Source organism: Bubalus bubalis, chromosome 16, assembly GCF_019923935.1.
Source record: "Bubalus bubalis isolate 160015118507 breed Murrah chromosome 16, NDDB_SH_1, whole genome shotgun sequence".
Lineage (NCBI taxonomy): Eukaryota > Metazoa > Chordata > Mammalia > Artiodactyla > Bovidae > Bubalus > Bubalus bubalis.
The window spans coordinates 38,108,558-38,132,548 of NC_059172.1; the positions used below are offsets into that span (position 1 = coordinate 38,108,558).

Genomic DNA, 23,991 nt, shown 5'->3' on the forward strand with positions numbered 1-23,991 from the left:
CAGAAGGTTCTGAATATATAGGCTAGCTTGACTCAATTTACCTGATTATCTGTTTATTAATTTGCCTGAGTATGTTCTTTTGGTTTGTTAAATTTTCTAAATACAAAAGATTTAGCAGTTGCTATGGAGTTTTTTTTTAGCAAGTATGATGTTGTCCTTTTACAACATTTTTGCTAAAATTAGCTTTAAGATTTAGAAGACAATATCTATTTTTTAAATTTATCTATGACGGTTTCTGGTCATGCAGTAAAATGTCCATGCTTATAAGCTGATGAAGAATCAGAAGTAAAAATTTCTGAAGTAACTGAAGTAAAAGAGATAACTGTGGAAGACCCTATTGAATGCAATTTCAAATGACACCTCCTTTATGGACTAAGTCAATAATTTTTTGTATGATTATTCTAGAAAGTGAAAAAAGCCAAATATATTTCTATCTTTGCTTGGTATTCTTCAATATATTGGTGCAATATTTGTAATATTTATTGGATATTATTGCAAATTTTCTAAAAGGCTCCTCCCAAAATAAAGTAATATACAATCCTATAACAGAATGTTCTTAGCCTTAATAGCGTAACTTTCCTACCATGGGATTCTCAGGATGTAAGACTCTCCTTTCCATCTGTGTATCACCAAATAGCCATATACAACTTACCATGTGTTGAAGTTCATGAATATTTATTTTAGTTCAGTTCAGTCACTCAGTCGTGTCCAATTCTTTGCGACCCCATGAACCACAGCATGCCAGGCCTCCCTGTCCATCACCAACTCCTGGAGTTTACTCAAACTCATGTCCATTGAGTTGGTGATGCCATCCAACAATCTCATTCTCTGTCATCGACTTCACCTCCTGCCTTCAATCTTTCCCAATTAGGGTCTTTTCCAATGAGTCAGCTCTTTGCATCAGATGGCCAAAATATTGGAGTTTCAGCTTTAGCATCATTCCTTCCAAAGAACATCCAGGACTGACCTCCTTTAGAATGGACTGGTTGGATCACCTTGCAGTCCATGGGACTCTCAAGAGTCTTCTCCAACACCACAATTCAAAAGCATCAATTCTTCGGCGCTCAGCTTTCTTCACAGTCCAACTCTCACATCCATACATGACCACAGGAAAAACCATAGCCTTGACTAGACGGACCACCACGGAATTTCCTATTTCATTTCTAATGCATGGTTTCTCATGTTTCCCTAGGGTGAAAATCATGATCATAATTTGTTATGGAGAATTTTATGACCCATCATTTACTAATAAAAAATGCAAATTTTAAAAGTAACCACATCATAGAACTCACATAGGAAACATGTGTGTTAATACAAGTAAATTTTCTAGAACAATAAATACTAATGATTCTAAATAATATCATTGTTATTATTTCTAAAATCCTGTTACTGATTTTATTTTATTGCTTTCACATTTCCTCTGGTGATCCAGAAACTACTATAATTTTAAAGCTACCTGCCCTAGCTATCTACATTCCACTAACAACTGAATTTCCAGATAAATCTTCAACTATTCATTTGAAAACGTTCAAATAGAGTAACTATTTTACAGGGCTATCTTGATCAAACAATCTAACTATAAACAGGTTTCAAAAGATATAATCCTTACAGATGATTATATTATCATCAATAAACTCACTATTATTCTTAAACTAAAGGAATTATGGACAAAGGAATGTCATTACTGTTAATAATCACTGTTAAGGCTCCCTGCCCTCTATCTTTTTAGACAATAACCCCCTTCTAATAAGCATATGGATAAAATATGAACTGTTAAACATTCTAAGGCTACTGATGGTTAACCTTTTTTTTTTTTCCCCAAAAAAAAGTTCTTCAAAACTTGTTCCCTAATTTGCTTAGTCCTGATTCCATAGATTACAGGATTGAGGGCTGGTGGAACAGTCACATATAGATTGGCTAAGAGGATATGGATAAATTGAGGAATGTTGTGGCCAAAACGGTGTGTTAAGAAAGAGAAAAATGCTGGTGTGAAAAAGGTTAAGATAACACCAATGTGGGAGCCACAGGTATTGAGAGCTTTGAACTGGGCTTCCCAGGAAGGCAGGTGGAAGACAGTATAGAGGATCCTGATATAGGAAAGAATGATAAGAAGTACATCCAATAATAAGATAGCCATATCCCCAAGACCAAATAATATGTTGACTTTGATGCTAGCACAGGCCAGACGGGCAATGCCCATGTGCTCACAGTAGGTATGAGGGATGATATGGTGCCCACAGAAGGGTAGTCTCAGGAGGAGAAATACCAGTGGAGCCACCATGTTCAGGCTCCGCAGGATAGCAATGCCTGCAATAATGCCAATGATTTTCCTGGTGAGAATCATGGTGTACTGAAGGGGTTTACAAATGGCGATGTACCGGTCAAAGGCCATAGCCACCAACACAACGCTCTCCATGGCAGTGAAAAAGTGGATAAAGAACATCTGGGAAAGACAGCTTCCAAAGGATATATCTTTGAGGCTGAACCAGAAGATGCCCAGCATTTTGGGAATGGTGGCCGTGGACAAACCCAAGTCAACGGAGTCCAATATGGCCAGGAAGTAGTACATGGGCTGGTGGAGACTATGCTCGGTCCAGATCACAAATAGGACAGCAGCGTTCCCCAGGAGTGCAACAAGATACACAAAGAAAAAGGGAAATCCAATCCAGATGTGCACATCTTCTAGCCCGGGGATGCCCAACAAAAGGAATGAAGAAGGATGGAACTGGGTGTCATTAGGCATAGACATTTTTTCTGCCACAATTATTCTGCCCCATCATTCCTGCCACAATTTGTCTGTTGTCCATATCAGAAACAATTGTTGGCTTCCAGTCGGTGATCCCTCCTCCATGTCTCCATTTTTTCAGACTCCTGTTAAGATGCAAAAGAACATTTTAATCATCCTTTGTTTCTATTTAAAAAAATAAGATAAATAATTTTTGTCAGCAATACTGATTACATACTTCAAAATTGCTAACAGACTGAATGTTCTCATCACAAAAAAAAAGTCTATGTGATGACAGGGGAGTGATAGCTAAAGCTATGGCAGTAGTCATATTGTGATATACAAATGTATCAAATCAACACTGTATACCTTGAACATAACACAATGCTATGTATCAAATATATCAAATTTTTGAAAAAAGAAACAAGGTTAAGTACACTCCCATTCCTTATTTTTTGCTAGCCTCTCCTGAGCATCGTATGGCACCAGGAATAGAAATTACCTTACTTTATTGCCGCTTTCCCTAATAAAAAAACTGATATAAACAAGAGAGGGCAGAATAATATCCTCTGCACAGTGAAAATTAAAAATCTGGAGTATAGCCAGAAATAAGTGGAAAGAATAAAATTCCAGAGTCTATGTATGTGATAGCATTCCATATATTTTTTGCTTAGGGTGTATGGTGATTTCTTTGGTATTTGTAATCTCAACTATTACCCTATTAGGGAATCTAAAAACCCCTCAAAATATAATGTGCATAATCTTGTATGTATGTTTATGCATTTTTGTGGTGTTTGTGAATAATAGATGGTCTGGTTTTTTAGGGCAGAAGAAACAATTTATTTTTATTTACATATATGAATGAAAAATTCTACCACATAAAAATTAATTTTAAAACTTCACAAATAGATGAATTGCTGAAGAAGAAACAGGACAAGAAATTTCTATGTCCTATTTTAGAAAATAAACAACTCAGTTCTCATCATAATTTTTTTTAAAGTACCCATCAAATTTGAAAATGGATCAAAGAGAGGGAAATACTTGACAGAGTATTTTTTTAGTTATGATGAAACATGAATTGAGAGATCATTCTAATCTAAATAAGCCTATCATTTACAGAGTTCATAACTCAACATATTCAGTAAAGACATTGTCCACATACAGCCCAGCTGAGGGAGCAGAGATTAAATATTCTGGACTAGGCAACTTTCAAATATATTTCTACCTTGTAACCATGGGGAGAGGGCAGAGCATTTTAGATACCCTAAATCTTACTTCCTAATAAGATTCTTTCTATCCTGGTGGTCATGTCTTTATGGATACCTTCCTTATAGTGACATTGAAAAGAATTATCAAGTGATTTTGTTTCACAGCACTCATCCAGAATACATGGGAATTCTGAATGTAGTTATAATAAATAAATATTTGAAGCAAAAAAAGGAAGATTTTGTGGGAAAAACTAGTTCTATAGAAAATGCAGATGTTTGAAGTGTGCAATTGTATGGAAAGTTTTGATTCAAATTTAGGAATGTTTGAATATTGAAGGAAGTCAAAGTTGAAAAGCATCCATCAGAGATAAATGCACAAGAAGGTAAACACATCTGTTGACTTTGACCCATGTCAAGATTTGCTGTGTCCTTTAAAGCCTATGAAGACTAGTAAAAATGAGAGATAATTTGATACTTTGGGAAATCCTCTCAGGAAATATATATATATATATATATATATATATATATATATATATATACTATGTTACATAATAGACCTGTGGGGTAAAATTGGACTGCTAGGGCTGAGGAGAAGACAGGTGAAGTTCTCAGTTTTGTCATGTTAAGCTTTCAGAGACAGCTACTGTCTTTCATTAGTGAGAATATATAAGGTAAGTGGGGAGGTGTGTCCGTGCTCAGTCATGTCCAACTCTGTTTGACCCCATGGACTGTAGCCCACCAGACTCCTCTGTCCGTGGGATTTTCCAGCCAAGAACACTGAAGTGGGTTGCCATTTCCTTCTCCAGGAGATATTCCTGACCCAGGGATCAAACCCACGTCTCCTGAATCTCCTTACTTGGCAGGTGGATTCTTTACTACTGGGCCACCTGGGAAGCCCAAGTGGAGACGTACTCTCTCAATTTAGTCCATCAAGTACTTAAGAGGTCCTCTGTGTACCAACCTAGATTAGGGAATTTGAATACAAGTTTGAATAAAAGTAACCACACACCTTCAATGAGACCACTGAGCAGTAAGGGAGATAAAACTCCAAAGATAAAATTTGGAAATTGTATTGTAAGTTCAATTTAGAAGTATGCACAGAATGCTTTGGTATAGAAATGGATCAGAAAAATTGCATGGTGGTTAGGCTTAGGCTAAGATTCACAGAACTGTTCTTCAGCCAAAGAACAAAATGTGTTTTATTTTAAATGGAGTGAAGAGTAAGAATAAAGTGAAAATGAAAGCACAGTGGACAGAAAGAACATCAAAAAGAAATAACATATTCTCTCAATGACCTTATACAGAAATCCAGTAGATTAATGACCAAAATCTTAATCATCTGATGTCTTAGTCTCTCTTAAGGGCACCACACAGCAAAACTTTAGAAAATAAATAGTTACATCCCAAGAAAACCAATTATTCCACTTATTTCTGTGAATTTTCTAAGTGGACTTGAAAATGGATGCTTACCTCCTCTCAGAGTCAACATCATTTCCAGTCTGTAAACACTTAACAAGTCAACAAATTATTTAATCATTTTATAATGTATACTGACCTGTTATTTCAATATACATTCATATATCTTTCAATTTCTCTGGGTTCAGAATTAAGACTGGTCCCAAGCCCTCATTTACCGTCTAACTTTAAAGTTCTACATGAGAGTATATTTGGCTCTCTTTGACATGGTGTCTACTTACTCTATTCCACCAACCACCAGCAGACCCCAACTATCCACATTCCCATTTCCCAGAACTGATGAGTACAAGAAGCATGCATACCTTCTTCTTGTCCTGGCCTGATTTTGTAACCTCATGGTAATCCTGCTATTTCCTTTCTCAGATGCTTCATCAACCTAGCCCTAAGCCTTTTTTTCATCAAATCTGTTCTCCAGAGCTGTGCTTCAAGATTCATTTATTAACAACTTCATGAATTCAAAAGCAGTTCTAGAAAACAGAGAAAAGTACTCCTTGACCTCTTGCTATTCACATACATACAATTGCAAACTAGATCAGAAACAATAGCTAAATCAATGCAGGTTATATTGGTGCATCTCCTTCCACATTTTCCAAATGAGATTTTGCACAATCAAAGGTATAAGAACATGTAGGTAAAAGTGTAGCCTCAGGAGGTTGTGAGCGTGCATTCTCATTTCATCTTTTTTTACCTTCACTTTTCCTCCAGCTCTCCATATTATTTTGGCATAAGCTCTTTCCCCATTCATCTTGATATTTTCACAGCCTAACCATTATATAACTTACCATGGTCTCTAAGAAACATCCCTTGGCATACCATTTATTATGCTAAGTGGGAGATATTTACACTTTTATTAAAACCCACATCCCCTGGGATGGGTCCCAATAGTATCTTAGGGGATTTGATGCAGTTAATAGACTCCAAAGAATTCTTTATTATTACTATTATTGAAATACACTTGACATACAATATTATCTTAGTTTCAGGTATCTTACACTACATAGTGATTTAAAATTTGCAAAATTATGATATAATCACTGCAATAAGTCTAGTAAACATCTGTCCCTATACAAAGTTGCTACAATATTATTGACCATATTCTTTATGTTGTATATTGCATAAGGCTTATTTTATAACAGGGATTTGTACTTAATCCCCTCCACCTGTTTCAACCCTTGCAACATTATCCCCCTCTGGTAACTAATCTAATAGTTTAATCTAAACTAAACTAATACGAATAATTGTTATTTATATCTATGAGTCTGTTTTCATTTTGCTTGGTTTTGTTTTTAGATTCCACATACAAGTGAGATGATACTGTGTTTATCTTTCTTTATCTGACTTACTTCACTTCATATAACAAACCCTAGATACATCCATTGGAGAAAGCAATGGCACCCCACTCCAGTACTCTTACCTGGAAAATCCCATGGACAGAGGAGCCTGGTGGGCTTCAGTCCATGGGGTCGCAAGGAGTCAGACACAACTAAGCGACTTCACTTTCCCTTTTCACTTTCATACATTGGAGAAGGAAATGGCAGCCCATTCCAGCGTTCTTGCCTGGAGAATCCCAGGGAAGGCGGAGCCTGGTGGGCTGCAGTCTATGGGATCGAACAGAGTCGGACACGACTGACGCGACTTAGCAGCAGCAGCAGCAGATACATCCATGTTGTCACAAATGAAAAGACTTGATTTTTTATGGCTCAGTAGCATTCCATTGTATATGTATACCATATCTTCTTCACCATTCATCTATCCATAGACAGATGGCTTCAAAATCTTGCCTAACATAAATAATGTTGGAATGAAAGTCCAATTCAGTTCAGTTCAGTCCCTCAGTTGTGTCCGACTCTTTGCAACCCATGGACTGCAGCACACCAGGCTTCCCTATCCATAACCAACTCCTGGAGATTACTCAAACTCATGTGCAAGTCAGTGATGCCATCCAACCATCTCATCCTCTGTTGTCCCCTTCTCCTCCCATCTTCAGTCTTTTCCAGCATCAGGGTCTTTTCAAATGAGTCAGTTCTTCCCATCAGATGACCAAAGTATTAGAGTTTCAGCTTCAGAATCAGTCATTCCAATGAATATTCAGGACTGAGTTCCTTTAGGATGGACTGGTTGGATCTCCTTGCTGTCCTCTCAAGAGTCTTAACCAACACCACAGTTCAAAAGCATCAATTCTTTGGTGCTCAGCTTTCTTTATAGTCCAACTCTCACATTTATACATGACAACTGGAAAGACCATAGCTTTGACTATACAGATCTTTGTCGGCAATGTCTCTGCTTTTTTAATATGCCGTCTAGGTTGTTCATAGCTTTTTTTCCAAAGAGCAAGCATCTTTTAATTTCATGGCTGCAGTCACCATCTACAGTGATTTGGGAGCCCAACAGAAATTGGAAAAAGCCCTGTTTCCATTGTTTCCTCATCTCTTTGCCATGAAGTGATGGGACTGGATGCCATGATCTTAGTTTTCTGAATGTTGACTTAACCCAACTTTTTCACTCTCCTCTTTTACTTTCATCAAGAGGCTCTTTAGTTCTTCTTCACTTTAGGTCATAAAGGTGGTGTCATCTGCATATCTGAGATTATTGATATTATTTCTCCAAGCATCTTGATTCCAGCTTATGCTTCATCTGGCCTGACATTTCGCATGATGTACTCTGCCTATAAGTTAATTAAACAGGGTGACAATATAGAGCTTTGATGTACTCCTTTCCTGATTTGGAACCAGTCTGTTGTTCCATGTTCAGGAATGAAATTTAGAGTGCATATAATATTTGAATTAAGGTTTTTGTTTTCTTCAGGTAAATATTCATAAATGAATTGGTGACTCATATGGCAATTCTATTTTTAATTTTTCGAAGAACCTCCAATGTGTTTTCCATAGTGGCTGCACCAATTTATATTCCCATCAACACTGTACCAGGGTCCCCTTTTCTCTACATCCTAGTCAACACTTGTTATTTGCAGGTTTTTGATGATAACTATTCTGACAAGTTGTTACGGAAATTTTAAAAATAGTCTTGTTCAGGCTTCAGATTGAGAACTTCCTGGAAAATCCCATGGATGGAGGGGCCTGGTGGGCTGCAGTCCATGGGATCGCTAAGAGTCGGACACAACTGAGCGACTTCATTTTATTTTTTCACTTTCATGCATTGGAGAAGGAAATGGCAACCCACTCCAGTGTTCTTGCCTGGAGAATCCCAGGGATGGGGGAGCCTGGTGGGCTGCCATCTATGGGGTCACACACAGTCGGACACAACTGAAGTGACTTAGCAGGCTTCAGAGATAGAACAGGTCTCTAACCTTGCTTCTAATCTGCCTGGACACTGCCTTGACTGGGAATGACTGTGAGTGACTGCCTGCTGTGAGTGTAAGACTTGCAGCACCTTAGATAAATTAGGGGAGGAATCTTGAGATTGTTCCCAAGATTCTGAAGGGGGCTTGGCCAACCAAATCCCAGGCTTATCAACATTCCCAGTTTTACTAGACAAAACAAACAGCATTAACATGAAACCAGGCTTACAACCAGTCCATCCTAAAGGAAATCAGTCCTGAATATTCACTGGAAGGAATGATGCTGATGCTGAAGCTGAAACTCCAATACTTTGGCCACCTGATTCGAAGAACTGACTCATTTGAAAAGACCCTGATGCTGGGAAAGATTGAAGACAGGAGGAGAAGGGGACTACAGAGGATGAGCTGACGCACTGCTTGGGACCCTTTCCTAATTGGGACTCCAGATGTGCTGTGACATGGGACTTCCCAGCGCTAATTAAGTCTGGATGTTGGTCAAAACCCAATTTGGTGATGTATCCTCTGTTCTATTTCTCTTTTCTTTTAATGTTAGTATATTGAAAGTAAGCTAGATAATTCTCTAATAAATATTTGTACTATTTATTTGCAGATAACGAGTGGGTTATTTTGTTGACAAATCCTTTGAACATGAGATGAAAGTGAAAACTTTCAGCAAAACACAACTGTGAGGTGATATCTCATTCAGGTTTTGCTTTGCAATTCTATAATAATTAATGATGCTAAGTAATGATGAAAAGAATATTTCTTCTCATGTGCCTGTTGGCCATTTGTATATCTTCTTTAGAAAAATATCTATGAGGTCTTCTACCCATCTTTTAATCCAGTTGTTTATTTTTTATATTAAATTGTATGAGATGTTTATATAATTTGAATATTAACTCCTTATCAGTCATATAATTTGAAAATATTTTCTCCCATTCTGTACGTTGTGTTTTTGTTTTGTCAACAGTTTCCCTTGCTGTGCAAAAGCCTTTAAGTTTAATTAGGTCCCATTTGTTTATTTTTGCTTTTGTTTCCTTTGCCTTAGGAGACAGATTCAAAAAATATTGCTACAATTTATGTCAAAGACTATTTGAGAGTGTTCTTAGGGGGTTTTATGTTGAGTGAAATAAGTCAGAAAAAGACAAATACTGTTGCTATCACATATGTGGAATCTAAAAATTAAAATAGCGAATATTTTAAAAAGAAAGAGACTCACAGATATGGAAAATAAATTAGTATTTATCAGTGGGAAGAGAGAAGGAGATAGACAAGATAAGGGTAGAGGATTAAGAGCTACAAGCTGCTATGGATAAAATAAACAAGCTTTATAAGGACATATTGTACAACAGAAGAAATTCAGCCAATATTTTAAATAACTATAAATGGAGTATAATCTATAAGATTTTTGAATCACTATGTTGTACACCTGCAGCTAATATCATATTGTAAATCAACTATATTCTAATTTTAAAAAGTTAAGCATAGAATTGGACTTCCCAGGTGGTACGGTGGTAAACAATCCACCTGCCAAAGCAGCAGCTTCAGGAGACACAGGTTGTATCCCTGAGCTGGGAAGATCCCCTGGAGAAGGAAATGGCAACCCACTCCAGTATTCTTGCCTGGAAAATCCTTTGGACAAAGGAGTCTGGAGGGTTACAGTGCATGGAGTTGCAGAGTTGGGCATGACTTAGCAACTAAATGACAACATAGAATTATCATAAGACGCCAATATTCCACTCTTTGGTATACACTTAAAGAATTTGAAACAGGTATTCAAACAAATCTTATATAAGAATGTATGTAGCAGCACTATTGACAATAGCCAAACTATGAGTGTATAAACAAAATTGGTATACACATACAATGGAACATTGTTTAGCCATAAAAAGGGAATGAAGTACTGACATACACTGCAACAAGGGTTCAACTTAAAAGTATTACGCTTTTAAGCAAAAAAAGCTAGGCACAAAAGTCTCATATATATGATTCCATTTATATTGAATATCTAGAATTGATTCCTGGAGAAAATTCATAGAGCTAGAAAGCAGTTTGGGCTTCCCAGGAGGCTCAATGGTAAAGAACACATCTGTCAATGCAAGAGACTAAAGAGACACCAGTTCGATCCCTGGATTAGGAAGATCCCCTCAAGGAGAGCATGGCAACCCACTCCAGTATCCTTGCCTGGAGATTCCCAAGGATGGATGAGCCTGATGGGCTACAGTCCATAGGGTCGCAAAGAGTCGGACATGACTGAAACGACTTAGCACTCACGCGCGCGCAGAAAACAGATTAGTGGCTTCCACGGTCTGGAGAAAGGGGAGAGCATGGAGTGGTTGCTTGATGAGTACCAGGTTTTCTTTTAGAGTGATGAAAATTGTACAAAAACTAGACAGTGATAGTTGCCACTGTTAATGTATTAAGTGCCACTGAATTGCATACTTTAAATGGTTGAAGTGAAGTGAAGTGAAAGTCGCTCAGTTGTGTCTGACTTTTTGCTACCCCATGGACTATACAGTCCATGGAATTCTCCAGGCCAGAAGACTGGAGTGGGTAGCCTTTCCCTTCTCCAGGGGATCTTCCCAACCCAGGGACTGAACCCAGGGCCTCCCACATTATGGACAGATTCTTTACCAGCTGAGCCACAAGGGAAGCCCAAGAACACTGGAGTGAGTAGCCTATCCCTTCTCCAGAGGATCTTCCTGACCCAGGAATTGAACTGGTGTGGTTAAAATGGTCAATTTCTATGTTATGTGTATTTTACTACAATTTAAAAAAAGAATTTCTGGTTATATAGATGCCCAACAGAGTCCAAAAAATTAGTCCCAGCATTTTATGACCTAAAAGAGTACAGGATAAGAAATAAGGGAGGAAAAATGATTAAATATGATAGATCACTAATACTATGTAAAATAGCAAGAATTGACAGTTGACCAAATAACAAGCAGCAAGGTCACTAAGATTTCCCTAGAGCTTCTCTTTAGCTGGAGCAATGACCAAAGGGAATTCCTATTCATTTTAATTCCAGTGCCTCAGACTGTCTGGCATCTAGAGATGACATTGCAAATCCTCCTCAACACACAGTCATGAAAACATTTGTTAACCACTCCTGGGATGTATCAAGGGTCTGACCTAAAAAATGTTAATAACTGAATTTTCAGTTGCTACATGATCCCCTACGACAGAAGAAAGAGTACCTGGTAAGTGCCCGTGATAGATCTGAATAATGTGTGCCTAAGATTGGGATTCTGATTCACAGAAATCAAGTTAAGACTTTGAGTATTGGAGTAAGGAATAAAATGGCACATATTGGTGGTCTGGGGAGAGATACCGGGAAGACTAACATGGGAAGAAGTTGGAGAGAAAGTACCTGCTGGACACCTATAATATTGCAGGCTTCCCTATCCCACTCAATATGAGGTAAGTATGACTGTGCTTATTTCTAAATAAAATTAAAACACAGAACATAGTGCAACTTACCTAAGGCCACAAGGCCAGTAAGAACAGACTCAGGACTCTGTTTCATGCCACGAGATGAGTAATATTAAATATTATATGTTTTTGCTTCTTTTTCCTACACATACTACCATGATAATGTAGTATGTGAACACAAAACACAAAGTGAAAAAAAAAAAACACAAAAACAAACACAAAAACAAAGTGAAAAAAAGCTGAGTAGGCAAATAAGACTAGAGCGATGAACTTGAATCCCCTTATACTTAGTGACTCCCTACATACCAAAATGTTTTAAAAAAAAAAAAAAAAAAAGCATACAATATGATCAGCTGTTGATTTTTTTCTCCTGCTTTATATTTCAAAGGGATTAAACTGAATTCAAACTTGATCGTTTGGAGACCTGAATTAACGATTTGATGGCATAGCCCAATATGAAGCATGAAGTGGAAAGCATAACTACAGCAATAGTAAAAAAATATCTTTGGAACTAAATGAACAGATGTGAGTAAAGAATTTGGCTTTGCCCAGAGAAAGGTCTGGCCTTTGCTCTTGGCTTCCATGAAGTAATCTATGTCATATCTGATAGGAGTGTCTTTATTTAAGGTGAGGGCTGGCCAAACCAGACCTGAGTGTGGGGGTTGACCCTGCCATAAAGACCAACAATATAACAGGAAGGGAGATTTGAGTCATGTGGCATCAGTCAATGGGTGTCCAACCATGTGTGCAAAAAATCTATCAAGTATATGTAATGAAACCTCAATATAAAGTCCAAACAAGAGGTCAAGTAAACTTTCCTGGTTGGCACACTGGCTCAATGCACATTGCCACAAATCAATGCCAGGAGGGTAATTCTTCCTGACTTTACGTGAAAGGACAATAGATGTTTCATGTTTGGAAACCTAACCCTCTTCCCTAAGCCTTTCTTCCTTTATCTGGTTATAATCTTTCTCTAGAATAAACTCTAACCATGAATATCATAGCTTTCAGTAAGTTCTATGAGCCCTTCTAGTAAATTATTGAACCCAGGTATAGTTTAGGAAAACCCATATACTTGAAGTTTGGGCAGAAGGAAGGACTGTCTTAGGAACTGTGCCTTAACTTTGCAGTTTAGCTATCTCAGATCTGGTGTCTCAACATTTCTCTCAACAGTTAATGGAGTCGACAGGTTCTTAAAAATGAACTTCATTCTGAGAGGAAGCTTCATGGATTATCACTCCCCTCTTGATGATTTATCTTAAATTCCTACTTGGAGATATATGAAATTTAGATATCTGGACCCCAAGTATTGTGTGGATCTGCTTCTAGGTTCTCAATTCTGTTCCACTGTCTCTTTTTCTACATTTTTACTTTGCCAGTAACACTGTGATATATCATAGCTTTATGGAAAATTTCAATATCTGATAGTGTAAATATTTCAGATTTATTCTTCTTTGAGATATTTTTGACTGAACCAACTCCTTTTATTTTTCCTTATCTCTTACTTTTCTTTCTACCCTCTTTCACTACCTCTAATGACAAGTTTGCAAATATAGGTCCAGATCAATGTCACAAAACCTACTTCCAAACTAATTTCAAATCTTGATTCTGATGATTATTAGCTCTGTAAGCAATGGTATAAGTTAACCAACATCTCAAAACCTTTTACTTTCATAAACCAGAGACCAGTAAAACTTGTGCCATAAAGTTGTGGGGAGAATTGAATGAGATAATATAAGCACATAACATTAAGAATAATGTCTGAAAAATAGTAGGTAACCAATTCAAGATAGATGTTATTATTCTGGTGGTTATTATTATCAATTTTATTATTGCTTAATAGTATTTATTTCTTGGAGAAGAGGAGAGTTAGTGCATTTATCTACTCTGAACCCATAATTTTAAGAGAAAAATGGTGTTAACTTCTATTTGACACTTCAACTCTCATACTTATGGTACAGGTGAGAAGAGTCACTAGGATTATGTATGGAGAACTGGAAAATAAAAAAATAATAATCAAAGACATTTAGAGAAACTTATTCCTAATACCAATCCTTTGTTTGGGAATTTTTTATTTTTAATCTTTATAGATATCAGTTAACTGTGGATTGTCCAATGGTAATCATCAACAATTTTTAAAAATCATGCCACCTGAAGAAAAATGTCTTCTCCCAATGTCACAGAGTCACATCCTTCTTCGTTCCTATTGCTGGGGATTCCAGGGTTGGAAGTTGCACAGATCTGGCTTGGCTTTCCCTTCTGTGTCGTGTATCTGATTGCTCTCATTGGGAATATTATTATTCTGCTTGTTATCTGGACAGATCGTAGCCTTCACCAACCCATGTTCTACTTTCTGGCCATGCTGTCAGTGATTGACCTGAGTCTTTCTACTGCTACCATCCCCAAGATGCTGGGTATCTTCTGGTTCAGCCTTCAGGAGCTGTGCTTTGGGTGCTGTATTGCTCAAGTCTTTTTTATCCACTTTTTTACAGTCATGGAGAGCATTGTACTTCTTGCCATGGGTTTTGATCGCTATGTGGCTATTTGCAATCCCCTCAGGTACAGCATGACTCTCACCAATAGAGTTATTGGTGTGATAGGTATGGTGGTAGTTCTAAGAAGTTTATGCATGATTGCCCCCATCATTTTTCTCCTCCTGAGACTGCCTTACTGTGGAAGCAGAATCATTCCTCACACCTACTGTGAGCACATGGGAGTGGCTCGTCTGGCTTGTGCCAGCATTAGTGCTAATGTCTACTATGGTCTTGGGAATATTTCTATATTGCTTCTGGATGTGCTTCTTATCATTATCTCCTATGCTAGGATATTGAATACTGTCTTTCGTCTCCCTTCCCAAGATGCCCGCCTAAAGGCTCTAAATACCTGTAGTTCTCATATCTGTGTTATCTTAGCCTTCTTTGGTCCAGCTCTCTTCTCCTTCCTCACTCATCGTTTTGGTCATAGCATCCCCCAGTATATACATATCCTTCTGGCTAATCTCTATGTAGTTGTCCCCCCTGCCCTCAACCCAGTCATTTATGGAATCAGGACCAAGCAAATCCAGGAGCGTGTACACAGTATATTTGTTAAAAAAAGATTGAATTAGAGGTAATTTATTCAGCTTATAAAGGTATAAAGTCTAAGATATGCTTGAACTTAGTCACTTTGGCTCTTTAAGACCTCATAGACTGCAGCCCACCAGGTTCTTCTGTTCATGGGATTTCCCAGGCAAGAATACTGGAGTGAGTTACTATTTCGTCCTCCAGGGGATCTTTCTGATCCAGAGATTATACTCTTGTCTCCTGCGTCTGCTGCATTGTAGGTGGATTCTTAGCCACTGAGTCATCAGGGAAGCCCCTTAAAGTAGTATAAGTACCATATCGACTATATGTAGACATAGAAAAGAAATATTGGTTGTAATTGTTGCAGGCATGTGTGTTTGTGTGTGTCTCAATGTATACTTGCAATGATATTCACTACTGACCCAGGCATAGAATATGCCATACAAGAATAAATCTCAAGGAGGAGAGATTTTATTCACTGAAGAAATAGCTTAAAACTATAAAGTGCTCTAGATCTCTTTCAGATAGTAATAAGATTTCTTTCATAAGGATATTCAATGAGATCACATGACAAGTAGGAAGTAAAATGCAAAGTTTTTATAAATGAGCTGGTGAGCCTTGAGGGAACTCAGGAAGGAAAAGAATACCTGCTGTCTAGCACCCCACTCCTGGAGAAGGCAATGGCACCCCACTCCAGTACTCTTGCCTGGAAAATCCCATGGACGGAGGAGCCTAGTAGGCTGCAGTCCATGGGGTCCCTAAGAGTCGGACTTGACTGAGCGACTTCACTTTGACTTTTCACTTTCATGCATTGAAGAAGGAAATGGCAACCCACTCCAGTGTTCTTGCCTGGAGAATCCCAGGGACGGGGGAGCCTGGTGGGCTTCCATCTATGGGGTCGCGCAGAGTTGGACACGACTGAGGCGACTTAGCAGCAGCAGCAGCAGCAGCAGCAGCCATCAGACTGCAGCCACTCCTCAGAATGAGCCATGAAGAAATTCTGAATGTGAAAACGCAGGTTACTGGCCCCAGATGACTAAGGTGAGTATCAAAAGAATGATTTCAGCTAGCTTAGACTCTTGCATCTTCCCATACATAGAAAGACAGAAAAGCACTAAATTTCTTAACTTTAGATATCTGTTATTTTTTAAATTAACAACAAATCTTTTGGTGATCAGACTACCTTTTTTCAAAACTTCTGTATCTCCTGGCTCCCCTCCTCTGCTTGCCTCCTTGGATCGGTTCTATTAGGGTTACTTGAGATACTGCCTATTAGGGTTACCTGAGATACTGCCTACTTAACACTACTAAGTCCTAAAAACTCCTATCAAATAAAACATAACTCTGATCCTTTAAGTTGTGAATATATTCTAAGTCAACAGAACAAACATTTGGATACAAAGGGGGAAGAGGGGAGTGGGATAAATTGGGAGATTGGGATTGACATATATGCAGTATTGATACTATGCATAAAATAGATAACTAATGAAATCCTACTGTATAACACAGAGAACTCTACTCAGTGCTCTGTTGTGACCTAAATGGAAAGGAAATCCATAAAAGGGGATAAATGTAAATATGTAGCTGATTCACTTTGCTGTACAGCAGATAGTAACACAACGTTGTAAAGCAACTATTCTCCCATAATTTTTTTTTAATTTTGAAAATAAAGTACTGTCTAAAGTAAATAGTAAAATTTTTACCAAAGTATAATCAAGAAAATGATAAGAATTAGACTAATCTTTTTGAGCTTGAGTCAAATTTGAGCTTGGAGAATATTCTATTGATACTTAGGTCAGTCATGTATACCTGTGGCGGATTCATTTTGATATTTGGCAAAACTAATACAATTATGTAAAGTTTAAAAATAAAATAAAATTTAAAAAAAAAAAGAAAAAAAAGTTTTATTTTAAATTATCATTCTTTATTTTCTATTGACATTTTTGTAGTGTTTTCTTCCCTTTCCATGCTCTCAAGTTCCTGATTCTATGAAGTTCTTCATAAGTCTAACCTCCTATAAACACTTTCATTCATGAAATAGTAAATTTAACACTACGTATTTTGTGACAATGAAACATTCTTCCTTCTTGGAGTTTAAAAATGCTGTGGAATGATTGAAAATCATTATAAGACACATGTTTTAGCAATAGATAAAGTAATTTAGTTAAAAACAGAGATAAAAGAATATGTTACTTCCCAGGTGGCAGAGTGGTAAACAATCTACCTGCCAATGCAGGAAACACGGGTTTGATCCCTGAGTCAGGAAGATCCCCTGGAGAAGGAAACAGCAACCCACTCCAATATTCTTGCCTAGAAAATTCCATGGGCAGAGGAGCTTAGTGGGTTACAGTCTACAGGGTTACAAAGAGCTGGACACTACTGAGCGACTGAATATAGCAAAATGTTACTGAACAATTGAGTCATACTTTGAAAAGATTAAAAAGGTGTGTTTAGTGGCCTGAAGTTTATTCATTTAGAAATCAAAGTTTGTAAACTGGTGAGTAAAATGATTATGTGGGAGTTTAGAAAGTCTTATGTCACATTAGCATTTAGGAAAGATAGGCCATAGACAATTAGTGAAGCACAAAGTTGATTTCTGATCATTTTATGACTCAAAGAGAACTGTAATTTGGATAATTATAATGCAAGTAAAGGGAAGATATCAGGTATGAGATACAAGAGAGAGACATGGGGCACAACTTAGCCACACAGAGTGAAAAAGTTGGCTTAAAGCTCAACATTCAGAAAATGAAGATCATGGCATCTGGTCCCACCACTTCATGGGAAATAGATGGGAAAACAGTGGAAACAGTGTCAGACTTCATTTTTTTGGGCTCCAAAATCACTGCAGATGGTGACTGCAGTCATGAAATTAAAAGACACTTACTCCTTGGAAGGAAAGTTATGACCAACCTAGATAGCATATTCAAAAATAAAAAAAAAAAAAAGCAGAGACATTACTTTGCCAACAAAGGTTCGTCTAGTCAAGGCTATGGTTTTTCCTGTGGTCATGTATGCATGTGAGAGTTGGACTGTGAAGAAGGCTGAGCGCCGAAGAATTGATGCTTTTGAACTGTGGTGTTGGAGAAGACTCTTGAGAGTCCCTTGGACTGCAAGGAGATCCAACCAGTCCATTCTGAAGGAGATCAGCCCTGGGATTTCTTTGGAAGGAATGATGTTAAAGCTGAAACTCCAGTACTTTGACCTCCTCATGCGAAGAGTTGGCTCATTGGAAAAGACTCTGATGCTGGGAGGGATTGGGGGCAGGAGGAGAAGGGGATGACAGAGGATGAGATGGCTGGATGGCATCACTGACTCGATGGATGTGAGTCTGGGTGAACTCGGGAGTTGGTGATGGACAGGGAGGCCTGGCGTGCTGCGATTCATGGGGTCGCAAAGAGTCGGACACGACTGAGTGACTGAACTGAACTGAGCAAGAGAGAGCAAGGGTTAATATTTATTTTGTTCATTAGTTTTTAACTAGATGGCTTCAAGTGTTGAAATATATAAGAAGAAAAAAAGAAACTTATTCATGGACTTCAAAACACAAATAAAGAAATTGGATTGTAAAGGACCTTAAAAATTTTGGAATGTGAAAAAGTAAATATAAGAGGAATATATAAAATGGATGAAGTAGGTATAAACATTGTTTATACCTACTTCAAAATGTCAATAGAAAATGTCAATAGAAAAGAAAGAACGATAATTTAAAATAAAACTTTTAAAGGATGACTGACCTAAGTATCAATAGAATATTCTCCAAGCTCAAATTTAACTTTGAAAATTACCACAGCAATCAATTCACCTAATTTTATGACATTCCTGTTCTAGTGATTCTTATTAATTTAATATACATTTAAAATCAACATTTAAAAGTATATTATTGATTATATTTCAATCTCAGAAGAGTTAATATTGAGGTGACAGTAGAAGAGAACAATAAAAAGTAACATGCCCACAGGTTTTCATAATCACACATTAAATTCCAGAATATTGATAAATATTCTTTATGTATTAAAGTAATGAGGGACAAATACCCACTTAATTTACACATTTTATGACTGAATTTTTGTCAAAAAATTCTGCCTACATTTCTGTGTCAAGATATATTTTGAGCATAAATATTTCTGCTCTCCTTCAAAAACGTGCTGAAATTAATGATAATCTAGAAATAAAACATTGCTCTGTAGAAGTCCCAGAAGGAGAAATAGATCAAACACTTATTTGAAGAAATAATGGCTGAAGATTTTTTTTCTAATCTGAGGAATGAAACATATATCCAGGTCCAGGAACCCTATGGACTATAGTCCACCGACTGCTCTGACCATGAGATGCTCCAGGCAGTAATACTGAAGTGGGTTGCCATGCCTTCCACTAGGGTATCTTCCCAATCCAAGGATCAAAGCCATGTTTCCTGCTTCTCCTGCATTGCAGGCAGATTCTTTACCTACTGAGCCACCTGGGAAGCCCCCAGGAAGCACAGAGAATTCCAGATAAGATGAACCTAAAGAGATTCACACCAAGACACAATTACAATTAAAATGTCAAAAGTTAAAGATAAAGAAAATTTTAGAAGCAAGAGAAAAACAACCTGTTAACACCCAAGGGAAACCCAATAAAGCTTTCAGCAGATTTTTCAGCAGAAAGTTTGCAGATCAGAAGTGGCAGGATGTATTCAAAATGCTAAAAAGAAAAAACTTTCAACCAAGAATACTCCAACTTATGTCCACCCAGAGAACCAAATATTTGGCAGCCATCCATGAAGAAAAATAATGCCTTTGAGGGAGCTTGGAATCCAGGTAGAGCTTATGATTAAGGAGGACTGTTATGGGAATGCAAACCAGCACACCAGTGTCAGGCCTGATGTCGTGGTTCTGACTGCATACTGGAAACACCCCTGTCCCCTTTGAGTTCCACTCCAGTCCCACTTGTATGTAGTTCTATCACTAGCTACTGCTGCCAGGGGGCCTATGAAGAACCAAGCCTATCTGTTCCCCATGTGATAGATATGGCAGCTTCAGACCTAATCATGACCCCCAGTGCCGTTCCACTCTAGCACAGACTAGGGGCAATTCTTCCCAAATAGAGATCAGCCCAGTGACCCAATGAAAGCACTCTCAGAGAACCAGTGGAAACCATACCCCCTTGCAACCTGGTAACTAGCCTGCCAATTGCAGACTTGACTACAGACCAGATAATAGCCATAAGGCCTAGTTCCACTTTTATCCAACAATGATCTCAGCGACAGTCCCATCAATCCAGGATCCCAGCAGAGGAAAAACATTACCTGCTAAAACCAATGTAAATCTTGGAAGGCATGTTTGTTTCTTCAAATGTGCATACCAACTCAAGGCTAGATAGACCACAAGGAATCAGACAAACACCAATGAAGGTAACTAATAAAGTGCCAATGACTGTTCCTAAAGAGATGGAGATCCATGAACTGCTAGACAAATCATTCAGAATAATTATCTTAAAGAAGCTCAGTGTACTACAAGAGAAAATATACAACTACATGCAATCAGGAAAACAACACATGAATAAAATAAGGGATTCCCTGATGGCTCAGACAGTAAAGCATCTGCCCACAGAGCGGGAGACCTGGGTTCAATCCCTGGGTTGGGAAGATCCCCTGGAGAAGGAAATGGCAACCCACTCCAGTACTCTTGCCTAGAAAATTCCATGGATGGAGGAGCCTGGTGGGCTACAGCCCATGGGGAATAAAATAAGAAGGCTAACAAATAAATACTATAAAAATGAACTAAACAGCAATACTGAAACTGAAGAATGTAATAGCTGAACTGAAAACTTCAATGCAGACATTTTAAAGTTTGGTTTATGTATAAAATGAAATATTATTCAGCCTTAGAAAAGAAGGAAATCCCATCATTGCAACAACATGGGAGAAACAGGAAGTTATGCTAAGCGAAATAAACCAGTCACATAGACAAACATTGCATGATCTTGGTTTTATGTGGCACCTTTATTAAAAGAAGTCAAACTCATAGTAACAGAGAGTAGAATGGCAATTACCACATGCTGGGGCTTAGGGGAAAAAAGATTATTTAAAAAGTGAAAGGTAGTTGCCAAGGAACGAAGGGAATAGATCATCAGGAGTTATTGTTTAATGGATATAGTTTTTATTTTAACAAAGTGAAACAATATGAATGTACTTAGTGTTAGGTAGTTAGAATAGGGAAAAAGGAGTCCAGAATGGCGGTGGCTAAAAGATAAGGAAGAGAAAAGCCAGCGAAAATAGAACACAGGAAGGTCCGAGGACCAGAGTGAGGCCCTCAGGTAAAACAAACAACACTCCTGGCTGGCCCAATTTACATAGGACAGGCCCAGGAAAAAAAAAAAACAAAAACGTATAAAAAGAGGGGCCAGAGCTAGCTCTCTGTCTCTCTCCAACGTACTGGAGCGCTCTTCTCTTCGTGTCTTTGGATCGATGTACCCTCACACCTCAAAGATGGATTTTCCTGCTATCTTCTAAATAAAATAGAGCTGTAACACTGAGCTGTAACACTGATTTGTCTAAGAGCTATGACACGGTCTGTCCAAGACCTGAGAACTGTGACATGCCGAGGGGGCTTTAATGGCCGTCACTCCAAATCTTTGTTGTGACGAGACAGAACCGAGGAGCATACACTCGTGTGACATTAGTACTACTGAAATATACTTTAAAATAGTTAAGATAGAAAATTTTGTGTAAAGTGTTTCTATCACAGTAAAATATTGGGAAAAATGGGAAAGGGAGTAAACAGAATCAAATAAAATAATTTGTTCATGTTATAATAGTATCATAAACTGATACAGGAGACATACAGATCATATCTGCTTCATACAGACTCTTCATAAAGGAAATGGTAAATAAGGGAGGGCTGAAGGAAAACTGAAATAAATGGTTTCATAAAGAGGACTTTTGATCACCAAAACAGCATAGTGTTTTGAAGATTCATGATGTAGAATTAAAGTTTAAAATGTTGATTAGGTATTGACTGAAGGTTTTGGCAACAATGTTGAGTATGCTTTACCAAATAAAGTCTATAATACACACCAGAGAAATGAAAGTCATAGGGAGGAATTTTAACAGGAGATTTGACAGAGTCAGACTTGATTTGGAAAGGTAAATGTTGACACAATGGTGAGGATGGATAACATGAGAAAGTGATGGGGGAGACTGGAAGTACAGGTCTCATTAATCAAAAAGAGAAGCAGTGAAAAAACAGGAACATATGAGATTGAACCAGAATCTTTTTTATCACAAACATTATCTTCTGCATAATAACAAAAAATTGTCTGAACTCGGAAAATAAAAAAAGAAAAACTGATTGTCTAGTATATTCAATTTTCTGTCAGTTTTTTTCTGTCTGCACTCAGGAAAACCATAATCTATGGCACATCCAGGTACTCTCAGGTCAACTCCATCACCATCCAGGAAGGGAAATTCTAAGTAAACTCTAGAATTTGAGCTCTAGCTGGATTCTGTCTTCTTGGGAGATTGTGGAATTTCTTTTGCCTTCTGCCCAGAGAAGTGAAACATAAGAAAGCCCCTCTCTGAAGATTTTACCTGTTACCATTCGTTATAATTTAGGAAGGAGAGTCTTACTGGGTTGGAAGAAAGTTGATGCCATTTTCTACAGGTATGATGAGCACTACCCAAAACCAAAATTTACTGTTACAGAGTCCAATGCATCTACATGACAGATCTTCTTTAACTTTTGAAATTCACTTGTAGCATTGTCAAACTGCATCAGGATTCACATATTTATGTTCAACAAAGCAAAAGACTTGCTAAGGATAGATCCCTAGGAAGTCACACTTTGAAAACTTAATGGTCTAAATTTAATACTTTCATGCCTTTTGAAATGGACAGAGTCAATGTCATCCCCTATGCTGATTCCTCCCCCTTTTAGATGTTTCCCTTCCTAATAGCACAAGAGACATCCCTTCCTGTGAGCTAAGGAATTATGTCTGGTATGGTGATGTGTCTCTGCAGATGGAGTAGGGAAGAACAAAGAGTTAGCTGGATTTAATGACCCATGAGCCCATGTTTATGCCCAGAGGACTTTGAAGGCTAAGCTCTGGGATTCTGGGACATGCTTAGACTTAGAGACACCCTCATTCACTATAAAGTTTTTCTCCATGTGATAGGACAGACTGAAACCCAGAGGTTTCTTGGGGTTCCCATCACCATCTTTAGCACCAGGGCTTATACTGTGACACGCTGTTCCAAGGAAGGTTTGGAGGAGGAAATATTGGAAAGGTAAGGATACATGAAAGAGGGAAAGGAGATGCTACAGAAAGGAGGAGAAGAGGCAAATGAGGAGAGAATGGGACAGCAGCCTCCCCTTTGCTGAGAAGTTATCCAAAGTAACCATTTTCTATTCTCACCACACAAACAAAATATGACACAGCATATGGGATTAAAGCAGATGACCACAGGTGAGAAAACAGTAATATGTCACTGAGTTATACGCAGAATATTTCTGCTCTTTCTCTCTCCCTTACACATACATTCACACATACTCTCTCTCTCACCCTTACATAAATATAAAAATACACATACACAAATCCTTATTTTATTCAACAGCTACATTCTGAAAAACTGGGAGCCATATCCTCATATAGCAATGTTAGGGATATTAAAGTAAATACTCCTGGTTTGTTACCTCCAGTAGCAGCATTTATGTTGGTAGGGAATAGAAAAATTTATAAATAAAATCATGCTATGTTAGATGCTGCAGAGTTGTATAATATCCTAGAGATGCCAAAACTTAAAAATATATA

The 23,991-nt window shown here is 37.8% G+C and overlaps 2 protein-coding genes across 2 annotated transcripts; one reads left to right on the forward strand and one right to left on the reverse strand.

Annotated features, from left to right (window-relative positions):
* Window positions 1-1,798: 1,798 nt before the first annotated feature.
* On the reverse strand, window positions 1,799-2,858 carry LOC102412773 (olfactory receptor 52E8-like). The gene has a single exon (XM_006053097.2). The coding sequence runs from the start codon at window positions 2,747-2,749 to the stop codon at window positions 1,799-1,801; it is 951 nt and encodes a 316-aa protein (XP_006053159.1). The 5' UTR covers window positions 2,750-2,858.
* An 11,442-nt stretch (window positions 2,859-14,300) lies between these two features.
* Window positions 14,301-19,767, forward strand: LOC102413118 (olfactory receptor 52E8-like; the record flags this gene model as incomplete). The annotated part of the gene is made up of 2 exons (XM_006053098.2): window positions 14,301-15,209; window positions 19,759-19,767. Coding segments are annotated over exons 1-2 (918 nt in total), but the record flags the coding sequence as incomplete, so codon positions are not given.
* Between the last annotated feature and the right edge of the window lie 4,224 nt (window positions 19,768-23,991).

What these genes read in the sequence shown, in the direction of transcription:
- LOC102412773 (XM_006053097.2), bottom strand. Translation starts at nt 2,749, where the DNA reads ATGTCTATGCCTAATGACACCCAGTTCCATCCTTCTTCATTCCTTTTG.